This window comes from Ipomoea nil, unplaced genomic scaffold (genome assembly GCF_001879475.1).
Source record: "Ipomoea nil cultivar Tokyo-kokei standard unplaced genomic scaffold, Asagao_1.1 scaffold2279, whole genome shotgun sequence".
In the NCBI taxonomy this organism is placed as follows: Eukaryota; Viridiplantae; Streptophyta; class Magnoliopsida; order Solanales; family Convolvulaceae; genus Ipomoea; species Ipomoea nil.
The window spans coordinates 1,176,854-1,193,495 of NW_017618707.1; the positions used below are offsets into that span (position 1 = coordinate 1,176,854).

At 34.5% G+C, this 16,642-nt stretch overlaps 1 protein-coding gene across 3 annotated transcripts; it reads right to left on the reverse strand.

Moving 5' to 3' along the window:
• Positions 1-3,520: 3,520 nt before the first annotated feature.
• LOC109150584 (trafficking protein particle complex II-specific subunit 130 homolog) lies at positions 3,521-14,774 on the reverse strand. Of its 3 annotated transcripts, none has more exons than XM_019298533.1 (21): positions 14,528-14,774; positions 13,641-13,870; positions 12,977-13,158; positions 11,936-12,119; positions 11,275-11,365; positions 10,264-10,424; positions 9,667-9,756; positions 9,355-9,516; positions 9,022-9,083; positions 8,847-8,937; positions 8,341-8,483; positions 7,452-7,647; positions 6,665-7,210; positions 6,363-6,575; positions 5,809-6,199; positions 5,618-5,714; positions 5,423-5,507; positions 4,832-5,021; positions 4,342-4,637; positions 4,130-4,220; positions 3,521-4,010 (listed from the first exon to the last, which is right to left on the reverse strand). In XM_019298533.1, the coding sequence occupies exons 1-21, from the start codon at positions 14,589-14,591 to the stop codon at positions 3,835-3,837; spliced, it is 3,741 nt and encodes a 1,246-aa protein (XP_019154078.1). In that variant the 5' UTR covers positions 14,592-14,774; the 3' UTR covers positions 3,521-3,834. The 3 variants fall into 3 exon arrangements, with proteins under 3 accessions (XP_019154078.1, XP_019154077.1, XP_019154079.1); XM_019298532.1 differs by having other exon boundaries at positions 4,342-4,640; XM_019298534.1 differs by lacking the exon at positions 14,528-14,774 and adding an exon at positions 13,968-14,300 and having other exon boundaries at positions 4,342-4,640.
• Between the last annotated feature and the right edge of the window lie 1,868 nt (positions 14,775-16,642).

Below are 16,642 nucleotides of genomic sequence, written 5' to 3' on the forward strand. Positions count from 1 at the left end.
CTTGTCATCATCAATTTTGGAAAAAGAGCATATATATGTGTATATATATAGTCCAATTAAAGAAGGACAGGCTTCTGCAATAAACTGTGTAATGTTGGATTTCAGTGTAGGCTGCCATGCAGCCTTCATGATTTGCCATTTAATTTGTTGCTTCAGTTTCCAGCATCCTCAGCTCAACATTAATCATATCATCTTCAAATGCTGAAAGAATTGCAATTCTGCGCTAAATGAAGAAATTTGTTTGCTTTTAGAATTACATAGGAGTAGAATTATAATTCCTTTCAACCAAACGGGATTGAAATATAGAGAAATTTAGATTTTACTTTAAAATATTAAATTAGAGGATGTATATATGTGTTTTCTCACAATTAAACGATTTGATAGATGAATGCTATGTGGTTTAAGGGCATCCCCAAATGTGATTTTTGGTGTGACTTTTTAGGAAGCTTGACTTATGTGGAGGAGAGAGGGAGAGGAGATAGAATTATTATTATTATTTTTTTTTAAAAAAAAAATAAAAAAAAAAAAAGTCTCCCTACAATGCATTGGTTTTTGACAGAATTGTGGGACCCACCAAAGAAAATTACATTTCACTCCCATCTCGCGTGAAGTGCAACACAGCGCCCAGTACACGTGCAGGTCGGGCGCGTTAATGATGTTTTTCTCCTTTTTTTTTTTTTTGGTTTTCAGCTTTGTTTTGCTTTTTTTTTTTTTTTCTTTTTCTCTTCCTCTCATCTTCTCTTTTCTAGTCACACCAACAAAAATTCCTCAAAATAATTACAACTATTGGAGATGCTCATGCGTCATGTATGATTAGAAATCATTTAGCTATTTTAGTGGTATCTTCTTTTCTAATCTTTGCTTCACGAAGCATTATCTCTTATCATCAAACAAATAATGACCGATCAATGTTGGTAGACCTCTCCTCACACTTTTTACAACAAAATTGACATCAAAGAGTGATTATTAATTCCTTAATTTGATACTACCAAATACATCATTTGACCATCTAAAGTTCCATTTAGGTCATTGAGCTTCATAATGGAAAACAAGAAAATTACAAGGCATGATATTTTGGTTTCTTTTTGTTTTCAAGGAGGAAAAAAAATGCTCCACATTAAGTACTAATGCCTATACTATTTTAAAATATCAATTTAGTCTTTATGCAATAAAAGTAGTCAATCATTAATAATAATGCAGTAACATAAAAATAATAAAAATGCTGCTCACAAAAGTTGAACCCATTGATAGAACATTAAATTAGCAATAACTTATTCTACGTTCAAATATAATCACTTAACTTTCAACTTGTAATATGTATCAAAATATTAAATAAATAAATAAAAACTACAGTATAAAGTAATTTATTTAATAAACAAGATTCTTAATAATTTTACAAATAGTAGAGTAACCACAATAGTGGTTGCTTTGGGGTTTTTGGGTAGGTTTTTGGTGAGGTAGGAGATAGAGAGAGTAGAAGAGAGAGTTTGACGGTAAGAATGAGTTTTTTGTGAGGTCCACTAAAAAAAAACTGTCAAAGGTTGTGAACTTTGTGATCATCAACGGTGGCCAAAATATGATTTCTCTACCAAAGCTCCAGTTTATATATGTATGTTTTTTTTTATTTGTAATTGTTCCACCTTCTAAACTGGTATATATTTTTCATACAATTGCACATTTGCAGTCAAAGTTGTGTCATCAAGGTGGGAATATCAATTATAATTTCAATTGTCTTCTATTTTACTGCCGAATTAACACTACCTGCATAGTTTATGTGGCTTGGAATAATCTAAACTTCAGTCGTTACATAATATGAGCAAGGGAGTAATAATACTTTGTAGTACGTAATTAGTGAAGTCATCATCAATAATATCCGAACAAGCTAAGTATATCCAATTGTAAATGAGAAATGGGACTTTGATATGATAACATGCAAAAGAGAATGAAATGGAGATCGAATTCATACTAGTTTAGAAGCTAAGCTTTAATCATGAACCCCAAAAATAAAAATCTGAAATACTCATACAAAAATTAATGAAACTAGAAATTTAATAGAAAAATCAAGTTCTCACTGTCGTTGATGATCCCAATCCTTTGAGCAGTCATGGATTTCTAGGCAATCATCTATGGATGTGACAATGCACTTTGAAAGTAATGTATGTTAATTGGAAAAAGCGAATCTCATACTAAAATTGAAAGGAAAATTCTATTCACACCACCTATTTTACTATTTGCACCACTTATTTAATAGGTCAAATCACTTTATAGGTGGTGCTAATTAAAAAATACTATTTGCACCACTCTCATTTAATGTGATGACTAATATTTATTTTATATTCTTTTTTACAAGCAAATTATTAATTAAAAAAAAAAAAAAAAAAAAAAAAAAAAAAAAAAAAAACGTTAAACCCCTCGCCTTCTCCGGTGAGAAGGCGAGGGACTGCCTTCTCACCGGAGAAGGCGACCCCCTGGGTTGCCTTCTCCGGTGAGAAAGCATGTCCATCGCCTTCTCCGATTTCCTTCTTTTTTTTAAAAAAAAAAATTTAATGAATTAAATTTTGAATTAATTAATTATTACTTAAATCTAAATATCTAATAAATGCAGTTTTACTAAGGTGGTGCAAATAGCATTTTGACCACCCATTAGGCTATTTGCACCACCTATGTATTTATTATAAATTATCACCTTTTTATATTTTCAATGTACTTTATACCCCATTTTAGTTAAAGGGTGGTGTAAATAGCAACACCCAATTGAAAATGGCCTATTGACGAACTAAAAGTGATAAAATTTCTTGATAATTTCTCTAAAAAAAATCAAACATGTGGTTGTTTCTGGTGAAACTTCGCCATTTAATGCTAGATAGACCAAAATTGATAAGAATTTGAATATCTTCACTTAAATTGAAAAAAAAAATAATACTAAAAGGGCTGAAACTAAATATAAACTTAAACGATAAATAAAAGTGATAATTATTCAATTAATTTTTTTTTAATGCGTACTACTAACTCGGTAACAATGTAATATATGTCTATACATACTTTCTCAATAACTCAATTTATTGAAATATAAAGAGTCAATGCCCTCAACTGGAGTTATCGCTCAATCACAAAGTCTTTGACATATATAGATTGAACTCCATCCATTTTGGGACGAGGTACTACTTACCATTATACATTAGTCCAAATTACTCTATAGAGTTTTCATGTATTATAGTTGTATCCTGTTGCTAAGTAAAATCTTGCTAGAAAAAAAAAATCAATTAAGCTTTTAAACTTTATTCAAAAAGTCAATTAGGTCCTTAAATTTTTAAAAGTTACAACTTTACATTTAATTACAATTTTTAAAAGGCTAATTGACTTTTCGAGTAAAGTTTAAGGACCTATTTAACAATTTTCCCAATATTATTTGGATAATGTCAAGTTGTCAACGAGTAATAATTCTTTAATATTTAGATGATAATACCATAATATTCATGTAGTAATCTCAACATTTTCTTTCCATGAAAACAAGCACAAATTATCCATGAAAACTTAAAAATTTTCTTTCCCCCTAAACTATCATTTCTTAACCATAGTCGTGTATACAAGGGAAGGTGGCAATAACCTTCTCAGTCTCTACCGGTATTGTACAACCCCAAATTCTTGCTATACAAGAGTAAAAGCATTGCTTTAAGGGGCTGAGTTTGTAAATTCCCGCAACTCCAATACGAAAAAAAAAAAAATACACACAATGTACAAGATTTCTGGGAAGGAAGAAAAACTGGTGTCCTGTTTCTGCGCTGTCGCTTTTCAATTTTGTAGGAATGGATGCAAAAAAGTATTCATATATGCTTAGGATGGCATACAAAAGGAGGAACTGAGAGTGGGAGGCATCACACAGACCAAGTGTGGACTGGGAGGGTTGCAACTTATGTTCGACCAGTTCACATTTGGCAAGCCCAGTTGAGGAGGGCGAAGATATCCAGAAACTAGTGGCAAGCACAACACTGAAATTACTATTCTTGACCCTGTTATATAACCCAGAGAGAGAGGGTTAGTAACAAAAATCGTTCAAGGAACAGGAATATAATTAGTTATCTTTGACGGAAAATATAATAGTAAAACTTCTGAGGGGAAAAAAGGGAACCTTGTTTTATGGAAAGAGGCATGTGTCCCCTTTTCCTCCCAGCAATCATCCAGTTATTAGAGTTTGCATTGACCTCGTATAACACTTCATCCTGTTGCAAATATAGAAAACAGTAGAAAGAAAATGCCAGCCTCATTATTACTCCATATTGTTTTTATTTATTAGAAAACAGTTAGAAGGTCTCTAAGATGTGAAGAAATTTGTTAACTTACATTGGCTTCAGAAGCTGTATGTTCATCTAATGTTTTTAACCTTTCAACTCTCCATTTCATGGCAACAAGCTGTCCAACTCGGAGACCACTAGAAAGAGGAAGAAAGCCAACCGCAAAGCAAGGGTCAAGCACAGGTTTCCGTAAAACAAGATAACTCCTGAACATCAGCTCTGGTGTTGTGTCATCAGGTATACTGCGTTCCTCAGCCACAGGGGAATGAGCTCCAATCATTCTATCACCCAAAATCCCATATTTAATATTTAACACACTTTCTGACAGCTGCTTGTTAGCTTCATCTGCTAAGGACAAAAAAAGAAAACATCAATATAAGAAAAGCAAACTAGCACGGAACACAACTCACTTTGTTTGCTGGGCAAGAAGATTTAACTATGGCGGGTATTAAGCCAAAAGAAACTGCTTATTCCATAACACAATATAAAGCAGGTGGAAAGTGAAGAATGAGAAGGATAAGTGAACAAACCAAGCATACCCTTTTCTAGTGTATTCTTCAAAGATATACTGAACAAGATTGAAGCTCTTGATTTTGGAGACACCGTCAATGGAAAGAATCCAGAGATTGGTCTCCCATCACTGCTTCCTGTGTGGGAAAAGCTATCTTGAAGATCAAGTGAAGCATCATGGATGGTCAGTGAAGCTTGCACTTGTGATTGCAGTATCACCTAGCCATACAATGTGTTATGAACATAGTAAGTGATTATATATTATTCATTGTATATTTTGATTGTAGCCCTAACTTTATATAGCTCAATTCTAGGACTAGTTGGCTTGATAATACAATATAGATTGGTCACAGACTTGTATATACATACATAAGAACTTTCCATTCCCCACAACAGAATGCAGATAACATCAGTTGAGATTCAGAAAATTTATTAAATCATGAATTGCAGAATGAAAACTGCTTAGCTGCTATGGTTTTTATTTAATTTTCTTTTTCCTTTTTCTTAGCCGAGCAGTTCTAGCAACCCCATAGAAGACATGAAGAGTTATGAATGCATAGAATGACCAATGGTAACATAGAACAGAAAACAAGGAAATCTAAACAGAGCAGATAGAGGACCTGCAAAAGCAGAGTGCCATCATTGCATTTGTCTGTAACCCGTATGCTCACAGAGAATGGGTCTGTAAAATGCACAGCCATTGTCCTGCAAGGTTCAAATTGGTGTCAAGAATTCCATAAAAGTGCATAAGATAAATTATCCTCCTCCCCCCACACCCAGGGGAAAAATAAGGTGAAAAAGGGGAAACTACAAGCCTTTCAAATATCTGATTTCGAGTTACTCCAAATTCAAGTTTTAGAGCTACTGTCCTCATCCCATCCACAACACTCTGTCTCTGGGGTATGCGTTCTCCTGAAAGACAGCAAAAGGGATGGTTAAGCTGTCCATGATAAAATACCGACTGTGTATTTAATATTTGAACTGTTAGTAAAATATATGATATCACCTGCAGGACTTCCTCTAGGAAGGCCATCACTGACAGCACGCACAGGGATCCATAAAACAGAAGTTACATTGCTAGCCCAGTCAGGAAGCTCAATTTTTCCATCTCGAAGAGACAATTGCTTTACTTCTGCAGTAACTTGGGTACCATCATTTTCAAAACCTTCCAGGCCACCTGAATCGGATTCATTATGAGATCCATCTGCATGATTCTCAATTTCAATTCCATGGGACTGTTGAATAATCAAACCAGGTCCAGTGTCTATGTGAAGTACAGCGCCTTTAAGGGAGTAGCTCATTGGTTTGACAATTATTCCTACCCACTGAGGTTCGTTGATAAGCAAAGCAGATGAGATAGCAGGCACAAGATCAACCAGAGACCTTGGTTTGAACACCTTACCCAAAAATGAAGACAATATTAATATCATGTCATGTCAACATGCTTGTGCAGGGATACAACTTATAAGAATTGGCAACATATACAGATATGAATGATGCAAGAAGAATAGAAAATATAGGAGAAGATCACAGCCTTCTTCATTGAGTAGGCATGCTTACCTTTAAGATAGGCCTTGTTGGCTTCTCATAACTCATGAAGTCATCAGTATCTGCAGGTCCTCCTTTGGAAAAACTATGAGATCTAAATCTCAATTGACCAATTTGCCCCGTTAGAACACCCAAAACATAAGACCCAGGTTTCTGGGGAGGTAAAGAAACTGTGATTGTATTCCTTCCTGGATTTAATATTGTAGCACCAGAGCGTTTTATAGCCTGACCAAGAATTCAGAATGAGTAGCATTGAAATGTACATTCTTTTAGCAACAAATTGAGGGGAAGGCACATAGTCAAGAAAATAGTACCTTAACACCATCATCAGTGATATTTGTAGCTGTCAGAGTGAGACTGAGTGATTCAAGAGCAATATCATCAGGAAATCCACTCCAAATAGTTACAGACAAGGAACCAGGATCCCCATCACATAGCTCCAGTGGAGGCCCAGGGTTGCCAGAAAATGTTATCAGCGAGGACACATCTAAAGGCACAGGGTGCTCCATTTCACTATGAGCAAGATGGACAACTTCAGACTGAAATGCCTGGCGCTCCTTGGTCAGAAACAATCCTTTATCCAATGACAGCAGCCTCACACAGGAAGCGAGATAACCAGCTTGATCATTCAGTATCTTTTGACACTCTGCTAAATTGGGAAGGACTTCGGCCAATAGGTTCTGCCATCCTTCACCAGCATAAAGAGCACAGACCTTTTCGTACAGCTTCGCAGCAAGATCTAAGTTTCCAAGCTTATGATACACAGATGCAATTTCACCATCAAGAACAACTCCATGCCTCTTCCACCAAGAGCGATGATAGTTCTCAGCAGCACCCTTTGTCAGCTCCAAATATTTTTGCTGACAATAATTAAATAAATAAAGAATTTCAAGTGTGAAAAAAGGCTCCAATGAAAATAAAATGCATATAGGAATGCCCAAAGAATCATTTAATTGAAACTCCTAGAAGCACGAGTTGTTGGAAAACGAGTACTTTTTATAAACAAAAAAGAATTAATTTTCAGACAGATTTCACTCTTCTTAACTGGCTCTAAATATTATACAGATTTATACATGTGTAGTTGTTGGAGAAGATAAAAACCTCAAATTCCTCCGGAGACGACAATGATTTCCATAGTTCTTTATCAGATACCGTATTCTGCAAAGCATGCTCAGCAGCAACAGAAATTTCAGAAAGTCTCAAAGGCCGACTGATAGAGCCCTCAAATCCAGGTGAAGAGTTAGTTCGTGGCATAGATACTGCAGGTACTTTGGATGGTGGGGATATTGAACCTGAGCTGTCAGCAAATGACCACTGGATAAGAGCTTAATTTATGAATGAGATACAAAAAGTAAATCATAATCAACAAAACAGCAAAAGCAGATTTTATGTAATTACGGAGGCAGGCAAGTAGATACTTCTGCCACTATCTCATGGTCTACTTTAAAAAAATACTCCATAACAAGCACCTTAGGCACTATTTATTCAAAAGATCAGCAAAAAAATCAATTAAAATGGAATTTTCAACTTACAAATATCAAGTTCTTAATTCTTTATAGGGAAAATGGTGCCTTTAGGCCCTAAATTATGGGGATATAGTTGACTCAGTCCCCCAATAATTGGGGCCTCCACATTTAGTCCCTCAATTATCACCTCGGTGATAGATATAGTCCCTCAGCGGCAAAATTTGTTAAATATTTTGGTGCTGATTAATCTCCTTCAATAGTCATGGAGGGACTATATCTGCCACCAAGATAATAATTGAGGGACTGAGTCAACTATATCCTCGTACTTGGGGGACTAAAAGTGTCATTTTCCCTTCTTTATATAATTTTAGGCTTTCATGTATATTGGATGTATCTATATGAGTGTGTCTATAGACAGACCCCCACCCCCATCCCACACCCCACCTTCAAAGCTCAATTTATCACATAATGCAAACACTTGAAATATGGACATAATAAATTTAACTTAAACATGTTTCCATTACCCATCAAACATTTCGAACACATTTCCAGCAGAAAGAGAAGCTCTTCGGCGATTTGCTTCACGCAATAATACAGATGGTTCTAGAGGAAGTGGTTTCTTCTGAATTCCAAAATGTTTAGGCCGTGAAGAGTCTTGAAGAATCATCTGCCAATGCAGTCACATGTACTGTAATGAAGCATACTCATAAAATACAAAGTTCCATGGTGGAAAGTGAAGACAATTTTAATTCAGGTAATCACCCTCAACATGCAACATAAGATCTGTGCCTTTGGAGCATATATGTGGTATCTTATTATGCTGCTCTTTCTATGCAAGGAAATGCTAACTTTTTTAGCAGAGGAAAATATTAATATCTTCTCAGAGTTCTTTTTCTTCACAGGGAAATCAGAAAAGAGTCATCTTTATGAACTTAGCAAGAATGTTCCAATGAAATGATAACACTTCAACACATTAAACTGAGATTGAGTCATTGAACCATCAAAGATGCATTATATTTTCAAGACACACCTTTTCTTTTGCAAGCACCTGAGATGAAGCATCAGGTGGTAAAGAAGGCCAAACTGCAGGTTTAGGCCAAGGAAGCATGCTAAGTGAAGCACTGTTCAACAGAAAGAACAAACATGAGGTTGCAAGATGGTAAAGACATGTCTACCAGAATGCTTCCTGAAAATGCAGTATTCACCTGTTGACAGGACTTCTTTCAATATGCGCCCCAAAGCCAATTAAATAAGCAAGCCGTATGAACTGCCACATGAATGAAACACTTCAGTAGAGAGCATATAATAAACCATTTACATGGAAAATTAAACCACATGCTCCTCCTTCAGGATAGTGAGAAGCACTGCACTAATTACCTCTTTGCATATATGGTGGATCGGTGGCCTATTATAACCAGATAGATCTAATTGAATGAAAGGTTCTGGGCTTCTGGCCATTATAGGCCAAACTACCAAGAACTCCACTAAATATCCAACAATTAACTAAAAGAAAAGCTATTTATCATAGACAACATTACCTTAGTACGACATAAGGAGTACAGATCCCCTTTTAGTCGGTAGAACTCCTTTTCTGTATCAGGTGCCACAAGTCCATCTTTATATTTGGAAGTGGTTGCATTAATTAAACCCAAGCAACCAGTTATTACCCACACCTCACGCATACAGAAGGGCAACTTACTCTGAAATAGGGAAAGAGTAAATAGACAATTTAAGTACATAATAAAAAGTAAATAGACAATTTAAGTACATAATAAACAGTGAGATCTTAAACCCTCAGAGAACCAAGGAAAAGTATCAGTTAAACGATTAATCAATGGAGCATGAATTACCTCATGGAGGGCCAATGCCTTCGAAAAGCTAATTATAAAAGAATAACCCCTCGATGCAACTTCAAATGGACGATTCAGCTTAAATAACAACTACATATTAAATAAGATGGAAGAATAAAATCAACAAAAGTTGCAGGAATCATATAAATACAAGAAAAAGGAATGTAGCTATCAGTTCATTGCCAGGAAAGCACACCAACAATTAAACCATAGAAAATTCATCTCCAATTTAATAACTTGAAAATAATCATATTCTTGCATTTTCAGTTCTTTAAGTAAAGGTCAACAGATGTCAGGTCATTTTTATCTCATTGCTTTTGAACTCAGTCATTTTGGTGTAGTTGTGAGTGCTCAACCACTGACCATCAGGTCATGGGTTCAATGCCCAAGAACCAATCTCTCAAAAAGCAGAGGAAAGGATGTGTAAATCTTTCCAAGACCCAACAGGCAACAGGATAATTGAGATGACCATGAATCGAGATGTGAACTTTTTAACATTACGGAGAAAAATGGCGAGGATACTATGTAGACCATCAAATTGGCTTATGTTTATAGACAACCAGCCTAAACTAATTACTGTTTCCCACTCTTCCACACCTTTGCTTGGCAGGCAAACAGATACTGCCTGAATTCAAATTCCCTAAATGAGTCGTCCTGCACAATCTGCATCAGTGCTTTGTTTGCTGGGTTGAGTAGTGCAGCCTGATCATCGCCACCCTCCACTCCTCCGAAGTCCCTCCTTTTCCCAGTCATATTAACTGGTTCACAGACAATAAATATATCAGGTTAATGATCAGTCATATCCTCAAGAATTCAACTAAAGACCTAGACTGAAAGGCAACAATAAAACAAATAAAGCAGGTCTCCTAAGTTGTACTTACATAAATAACAAATTATTGAAAAATGTCTTGCACCTCAACTAAAAGCTTAAGTAGTTAGTGAAGATATCCATTTATTACCTCATATATTAATCCTCAACACACCCCCTCACCTGTGGGCCGGACATTTTTTTTTTAAACGGGTCAAACATGTGGAAAATTTTGTATGACCTGTAGTGCATGGGATTTGATATATTCTATCTCAACTAAAAGCTTAAACTAATCACAGAGGAAACACATATATTGCCGTATATTTATCCTCAACACAAATAATTTCATTTCTAGAGCAACTTAGGCAGAACAACATGCTCCCATGCTATCACTATCAAAATTCTGAATGGAAGAAAATAAATTTACCAAACAGACTTTATTTCAGGAATCTGTTCCCTCTTCGTAAAATGCAATCTTGTTCCATAAGACAAACCCAAGCCAGACTTTATATACAAAAATGAATAGTGAACCATATAGTTACAAGATATGAATGTCAAGAAGATGACTTTAAAATATTCTCAATGCGAAATTCAAATGTTATATTGTGGCAATGAAAAAAGGTCAAAAGGTAAGACAAAGAGAATGTAACTGCCATTCAAATCCAACATAACAGCATAAATAGAAGAATCAGAACCAATGAATGTTCAATGTAGTTGTTGGCATTTGGCAGTAAACATTCATAAGAATATTATCACCCTATAGGGAGAATAACCAAAAATATACGGAGTCATTTATGTACCTGTTTCCAAGTAACAGAGTTCTAGCTCATCGTATTCACGTAGAGCATCTTCATGGAGATGAGCTATCTCAAACATAAAAGCTAAGCTTTCCTGTAGTAGATAAAACAATTTTAGCATAAAACCAATAGTAGTCTGGACACATTTCATTAGCAATATATGTGGTTAAAAGGATGCTAGTAAAACATTTGGCCAGAGCAATATCCATTTATTAAATGTAAGCATGTCATCCAAATATGCAATAGAACTACATTTTCCTTTCTTTTATTATTATTAGGTTTTAAAGTTTAATGTGTTGACAGAACTGAAGAACATAAAAGTGTTAGAACATAGAGCCTCTCTAAAGTAAAAATCAAAGACCATGTTCATGCACATTGAAATGGTTATTGAAATTTAGATAAGACACATGAGTGTCTATATGATTCAGAATATGTTAGTTACTTAGTAACAATAAACCAGGCAGACTATGGTGTTTTCATGCATAGGATGCTGAAACCTTACATAGAATTTGGACTAAAGAAGAGGTTTATATGGTTCAAAATAAGTTAGTATGATAAAACCAGGCATACTAAGATGATTTCATGCATAGGGTGCTACAATCTGGGGAAAATTCAGAGTAAGGACACCGTTAATATTTGTAATGAGTCTAATGATAACTTCTACCTTCAGAATAAAGAAGTTACAGAAATTCCAAACTGGCATGAAGCGCTGTTCACTGAGCTTCCTAATCTCCTCCTCATAAAACTGAATGCGCTTATCAAGTGTATTTCTAATACACTCCATGATTTTGGATTCCAAATCTTCCCAGAAATTTGGCTCTGTTCCATGCAAATCCAGTTTGCAGCACCTAAAGAAATTATATGTTAAGAAAGTTAGGACAAAAACTTTGGAATTAATAATATTATTTCTTCAACTGTTCCAGAAAGAACTACCAGACATGGGAATACCAACATTTCATCCTAAGGCTATTATTTCAGCTTTAATGTCAGTCTTGAACCAAACCTATTATCAACATTATTGGTTGCTTTGACCGTAAAAGCCATAGAATATCCAAAGGCAGGTATAAGTGTTTCAGATAATATGTTGATATAAAACAGAAGTAATGCCTGCACCTGGGGTAGCAGAAAACTAATTCAATACTCGTATAATAACTAATAAGGCCTCTTTACAATCATGTTACATACTGAATTTGATTAAGTATTTGTAAGTGGTGATAGTGAATTTGCTAGAGATGCATCTTCTGAACAAATGGCCAATCATTGAATCCCCACTAGAAAAAGGAGAGAGAGAGAATGCAGAAGAAAAATCTGAATAACTGAGTATGCTCCTTACAAGAAAGGAGTTGTTATTATTGAAATGTGTGTTTTACCTCAACTAAAATTCTTATGCATCTAATGAGGATACACATTATTTTATACACTTATCTTCAACACGCCCCCTCATGTGGCAGGATTTGTCTTCTTTTTTTTTTTTTTTGGACAGTTCAAATATGTTAAAATATTTTAATGATAGGTAGCATGAAAGATTTGGACCTACAACCTTTTGCATACTATGATACCATATTGAAGTATATGTTACACCTCAAGTAAAAGTTTAAGCCTTTAGAGAGGATACACATTTATTAATTTATATTTACCATTAACAATTACATTTACTTTCTAAAAGAAAAAAACGCAGAATAGTACTCATCAAGGGGAGGTTTACCTTTCTCTTTTCTTTGAGCTAAAATCAACCTCAAGTTTGGCATAAACTTTTTTGGCCATCTTGGTGGCCTGGTCATTGTGAGCTTGTGCTTTAGACACAAACACAATAAACCATTCCCGTTCATCATTTTGAACTATTAACTTCAACCTTGGTTTGAGAATTGTCTTAAATTCATCAAGATCCTAGAAGAAGAAAAATGAAAAACAACAAAATGCTTATCAACCATCTATAAGAAATCAAGCAATAGAACACAAATTGCATGAAACCAAGAGACTTGTAAACAGCACATCACCCTAAGTTCTCCTAAGCTCTAAATTGAAACTACGTCTACTTCTTCGTTATCATATTGTGGTCCAACTTTTCCATAATCACCTCCTTAAATCAAAAACTAAAAGGGGAAGGAGCAGGGGACGGGAGGAGCAAACTTTGTTGCAGGAGAAATGACATTTGGGGAGTAGGCAAACATGGCTGGCAATGTGCCATCAGATAGGAGGAAGAAGTAAATTCAAGTATATCTAAATCCATCTCCAACAGATTTCCATGGAAAATGTTACACTACCCAATTTATTCCACAAACATATAAAACACGTAGAGAGAATGTAAAATCGGAATGTGCATGTCTAGAAGAAACAGAATGTAAAAATATGGCCAGATTCAACTGCACCTCGCAACTGACTAGCACCAGTGTAGCATATGGCTCTCGGAACCAAAACAATGATTGTTCTTGTGGAAACCGACTGCGGAGTCTTGAATCTGTTGTCAATACATACTCGGCTTGGAATTCATCCACAAGAACAGCATTACGTGTCTTGTTATTTAGTACGGCTCTTTTGAATGGTACACGTTCTTCAAACTCCTTTCTCACAAGGGGCCACAAATCGCTCACATCTTCAACTGCAAAGTGATTATAGGAGCAATCAAACTTTTATTAGAAGTGCAAATTATCTACTCAAAGTGCACATCACAAGCCCCATTGTGATGTAAGCATTACATTTGCTTCAGATACTCCAACGTACATTGCCTGATCTACTTATTCTTCTTGGTCTGAAATTTATCAGCACGGACAAAGAAAGGGCAGACATATAACCTCCTCTCAAAGTAATACCCCATAGAATAAAGTAAGGTTTTACAAATTCATGCAAGACATTGAGCATTAGGGCATTCAAGACAAGCATTATTGAAAAGAAGAAGGTTAGCTTAACCTTCATCATATCATATATGGAAAATAGAGCACACCAAAAATCCAACAATTGTCACTTCTCTTTTACAGTGCTGATTGCTCCACTTCTAACATCTAAAACATATGTATCAAGCTTTCAATTGACAAACAAAATACCCGAAATGAAGCCATTCATAGCTACGACATCGAGATCAAAATGCTGACTTAGTCCAATTGCATTTAACACTAACGGAACAAATTGCAGCACTAGCATTATTCAAATTCGGAATTATAGAAAACCAAATAAAAACAACAACAAAGTTCAATCAAAACCAGGTTTTACGGAAACGAGTGAGAAAGCTGAAGTCCGAGCAGTTAAATTCGTATATTACCGGCAATGACGATGCGATCGAAAGTGTTTTTGATGCTCTGAAACTGAGCCAAAAAATTCGCCATTTACCGATCGGCGGAGACCATGTGTTGATGCGAGTTTTTCAATTTGCAACTGAGATCTGATCGTTCCTGACGCCAATAATTACTAAGCAGTGGTTTAAGTGCACTGTGAAAAGTGAAATTTCGCCGCCGATGTTTGAGATTTACCGACTTGCGGGAAGCCTGCTGGCTGCCCGTCAATGACCGTAGTTGCATATTGTTTGATCCAAGTTTTGATACTTACAGTTTGGCCCCACTAGTTTTTAGGAATTTTTACTCGGTTCACCCTTTAAGCCCAAAACTTTTTGCTATTCTCATGTTTACACAAAATCCTAACACATTAACATATTCTGTTTAATTCTAATCTAACAAAGATAAGGTTGAATAGCAATTCTACTCATAGCAAAAACAATAATTGAATTATCAAAGAAGAAAAAAAAAGGTGCAATGAATCACCTTTCGTTATGAAAATTATGCACGCAATTGTTTTCATTAGTAGGCTACTTACTAACATTGTCTTTGATTGAGTAATACTCCCTCTGTTTTATTTTATGTGTCAGGTTCAATTAACGAGACTTATCTGAAGTTATTTACACATTAATTTTTCACAGTGTTACAAAAATCACGCCTAGGCGCCGCCCGGCCGCGGCTAGGAGGTCTAGGCGGCCGCCTAACCGGCCGAATCGGTAATTTTTTTTTTTTTTAGGGTTTAGGTTAAAAACTTTGCTAAGGCATAACTTTTTCGGTTCCATTTTGGACAATTTTTTTTAAAATCGCGTATTTTTTCGAGATCTACCCACGCCAAAGGCGGTTTGCCCCACCAATTTCTCAAAAAAAAAAATACTTCTTTTGCTTTTAATTTTAGTTTTTTTTTATGTATTTAGATGATTTCAACAATATTTTAAACAATTTTATAGCTACTTGAATAAATAGTTTATAAGAAAAAACGATGAGAACTTTATGTTTTATTAGTGAATTTTGATAATTTTTAATTATTATTTGTTTTTTACATTTAAAAAAAAAAAAAAAAAAAAAAAAAAAAACTGGCGCCCCCTCGGCGCCTAACGTGTTTTGCAACCTTGATTTTTCATAATATTAAGTTTAGAATTAGTATGTAAAATTTATATATTTAGAAACTACATTAAAAGTATTATTAGACACAAAAATTCAAACTTAAAAATCATAAGAAAATGCTAATAAAAATAAGCAAAAAAATAAATAGTTGGTTTGACCAATGAATAATAAGTATGACAGATTAAATGGTACAGGGGGATTATCATGTTGTTGGGATAATAATATGGCATAAGGCGATTAAGGGTCAAACAAACTCTCTAATTATATTGAATTGTGTAATTGTACCCTTAAACTTCAAAAAGTTCTAATCAAAACCTCAAGTTATAAAAGTGCTTTGGTTTGTAGGTTACCTTAAGCAGGGGCGGAGCCAGGATTGAATAGTGCAGGGCGTCAACTACGATTGAAATACTAAATCAAATACATTGATATCCAGTTAACATATTTTAAAATAATCATTACATTACAAATTTAATAAAGTTTAGAATAAATCATTTATAATTGAATCTATATTAAATTATTTTGTAATATGTTTTTCAATGCACATTGCTTTGTACGGTTGAAAAAATGAAAAAATTCACGAATGTTTTAAAAAGATTATTGATTATTTATTGAAAACTACCATCTTCACAACATAACATAATAGCAATTATTTTCTTAAATACATATACTACACAATTTTTACATTATTATGCATGTTAAATTAAATACAACATTTATCACGTAACCACAAATCTGCATAATTAACCAAACAAATGCACCTTCATATCCATTATTTAGAATAAAACAAAACCACTATTTAAAATAAACAATAGAATATGAAACAAAAATTAACCAAACATGTAGTTAGCTAGAAACAAAAAAAACAAAAAAACAAAAAAACAAAAAAAAAACAAAAAAAAAAAAACAAAAAACAAAAAACAAAAAACAAAAAACAAAAAACAAAAAACAAAAACAAGAACAAAAACAAAAACATAAATTAACTTGAAAAATATGCATAAATT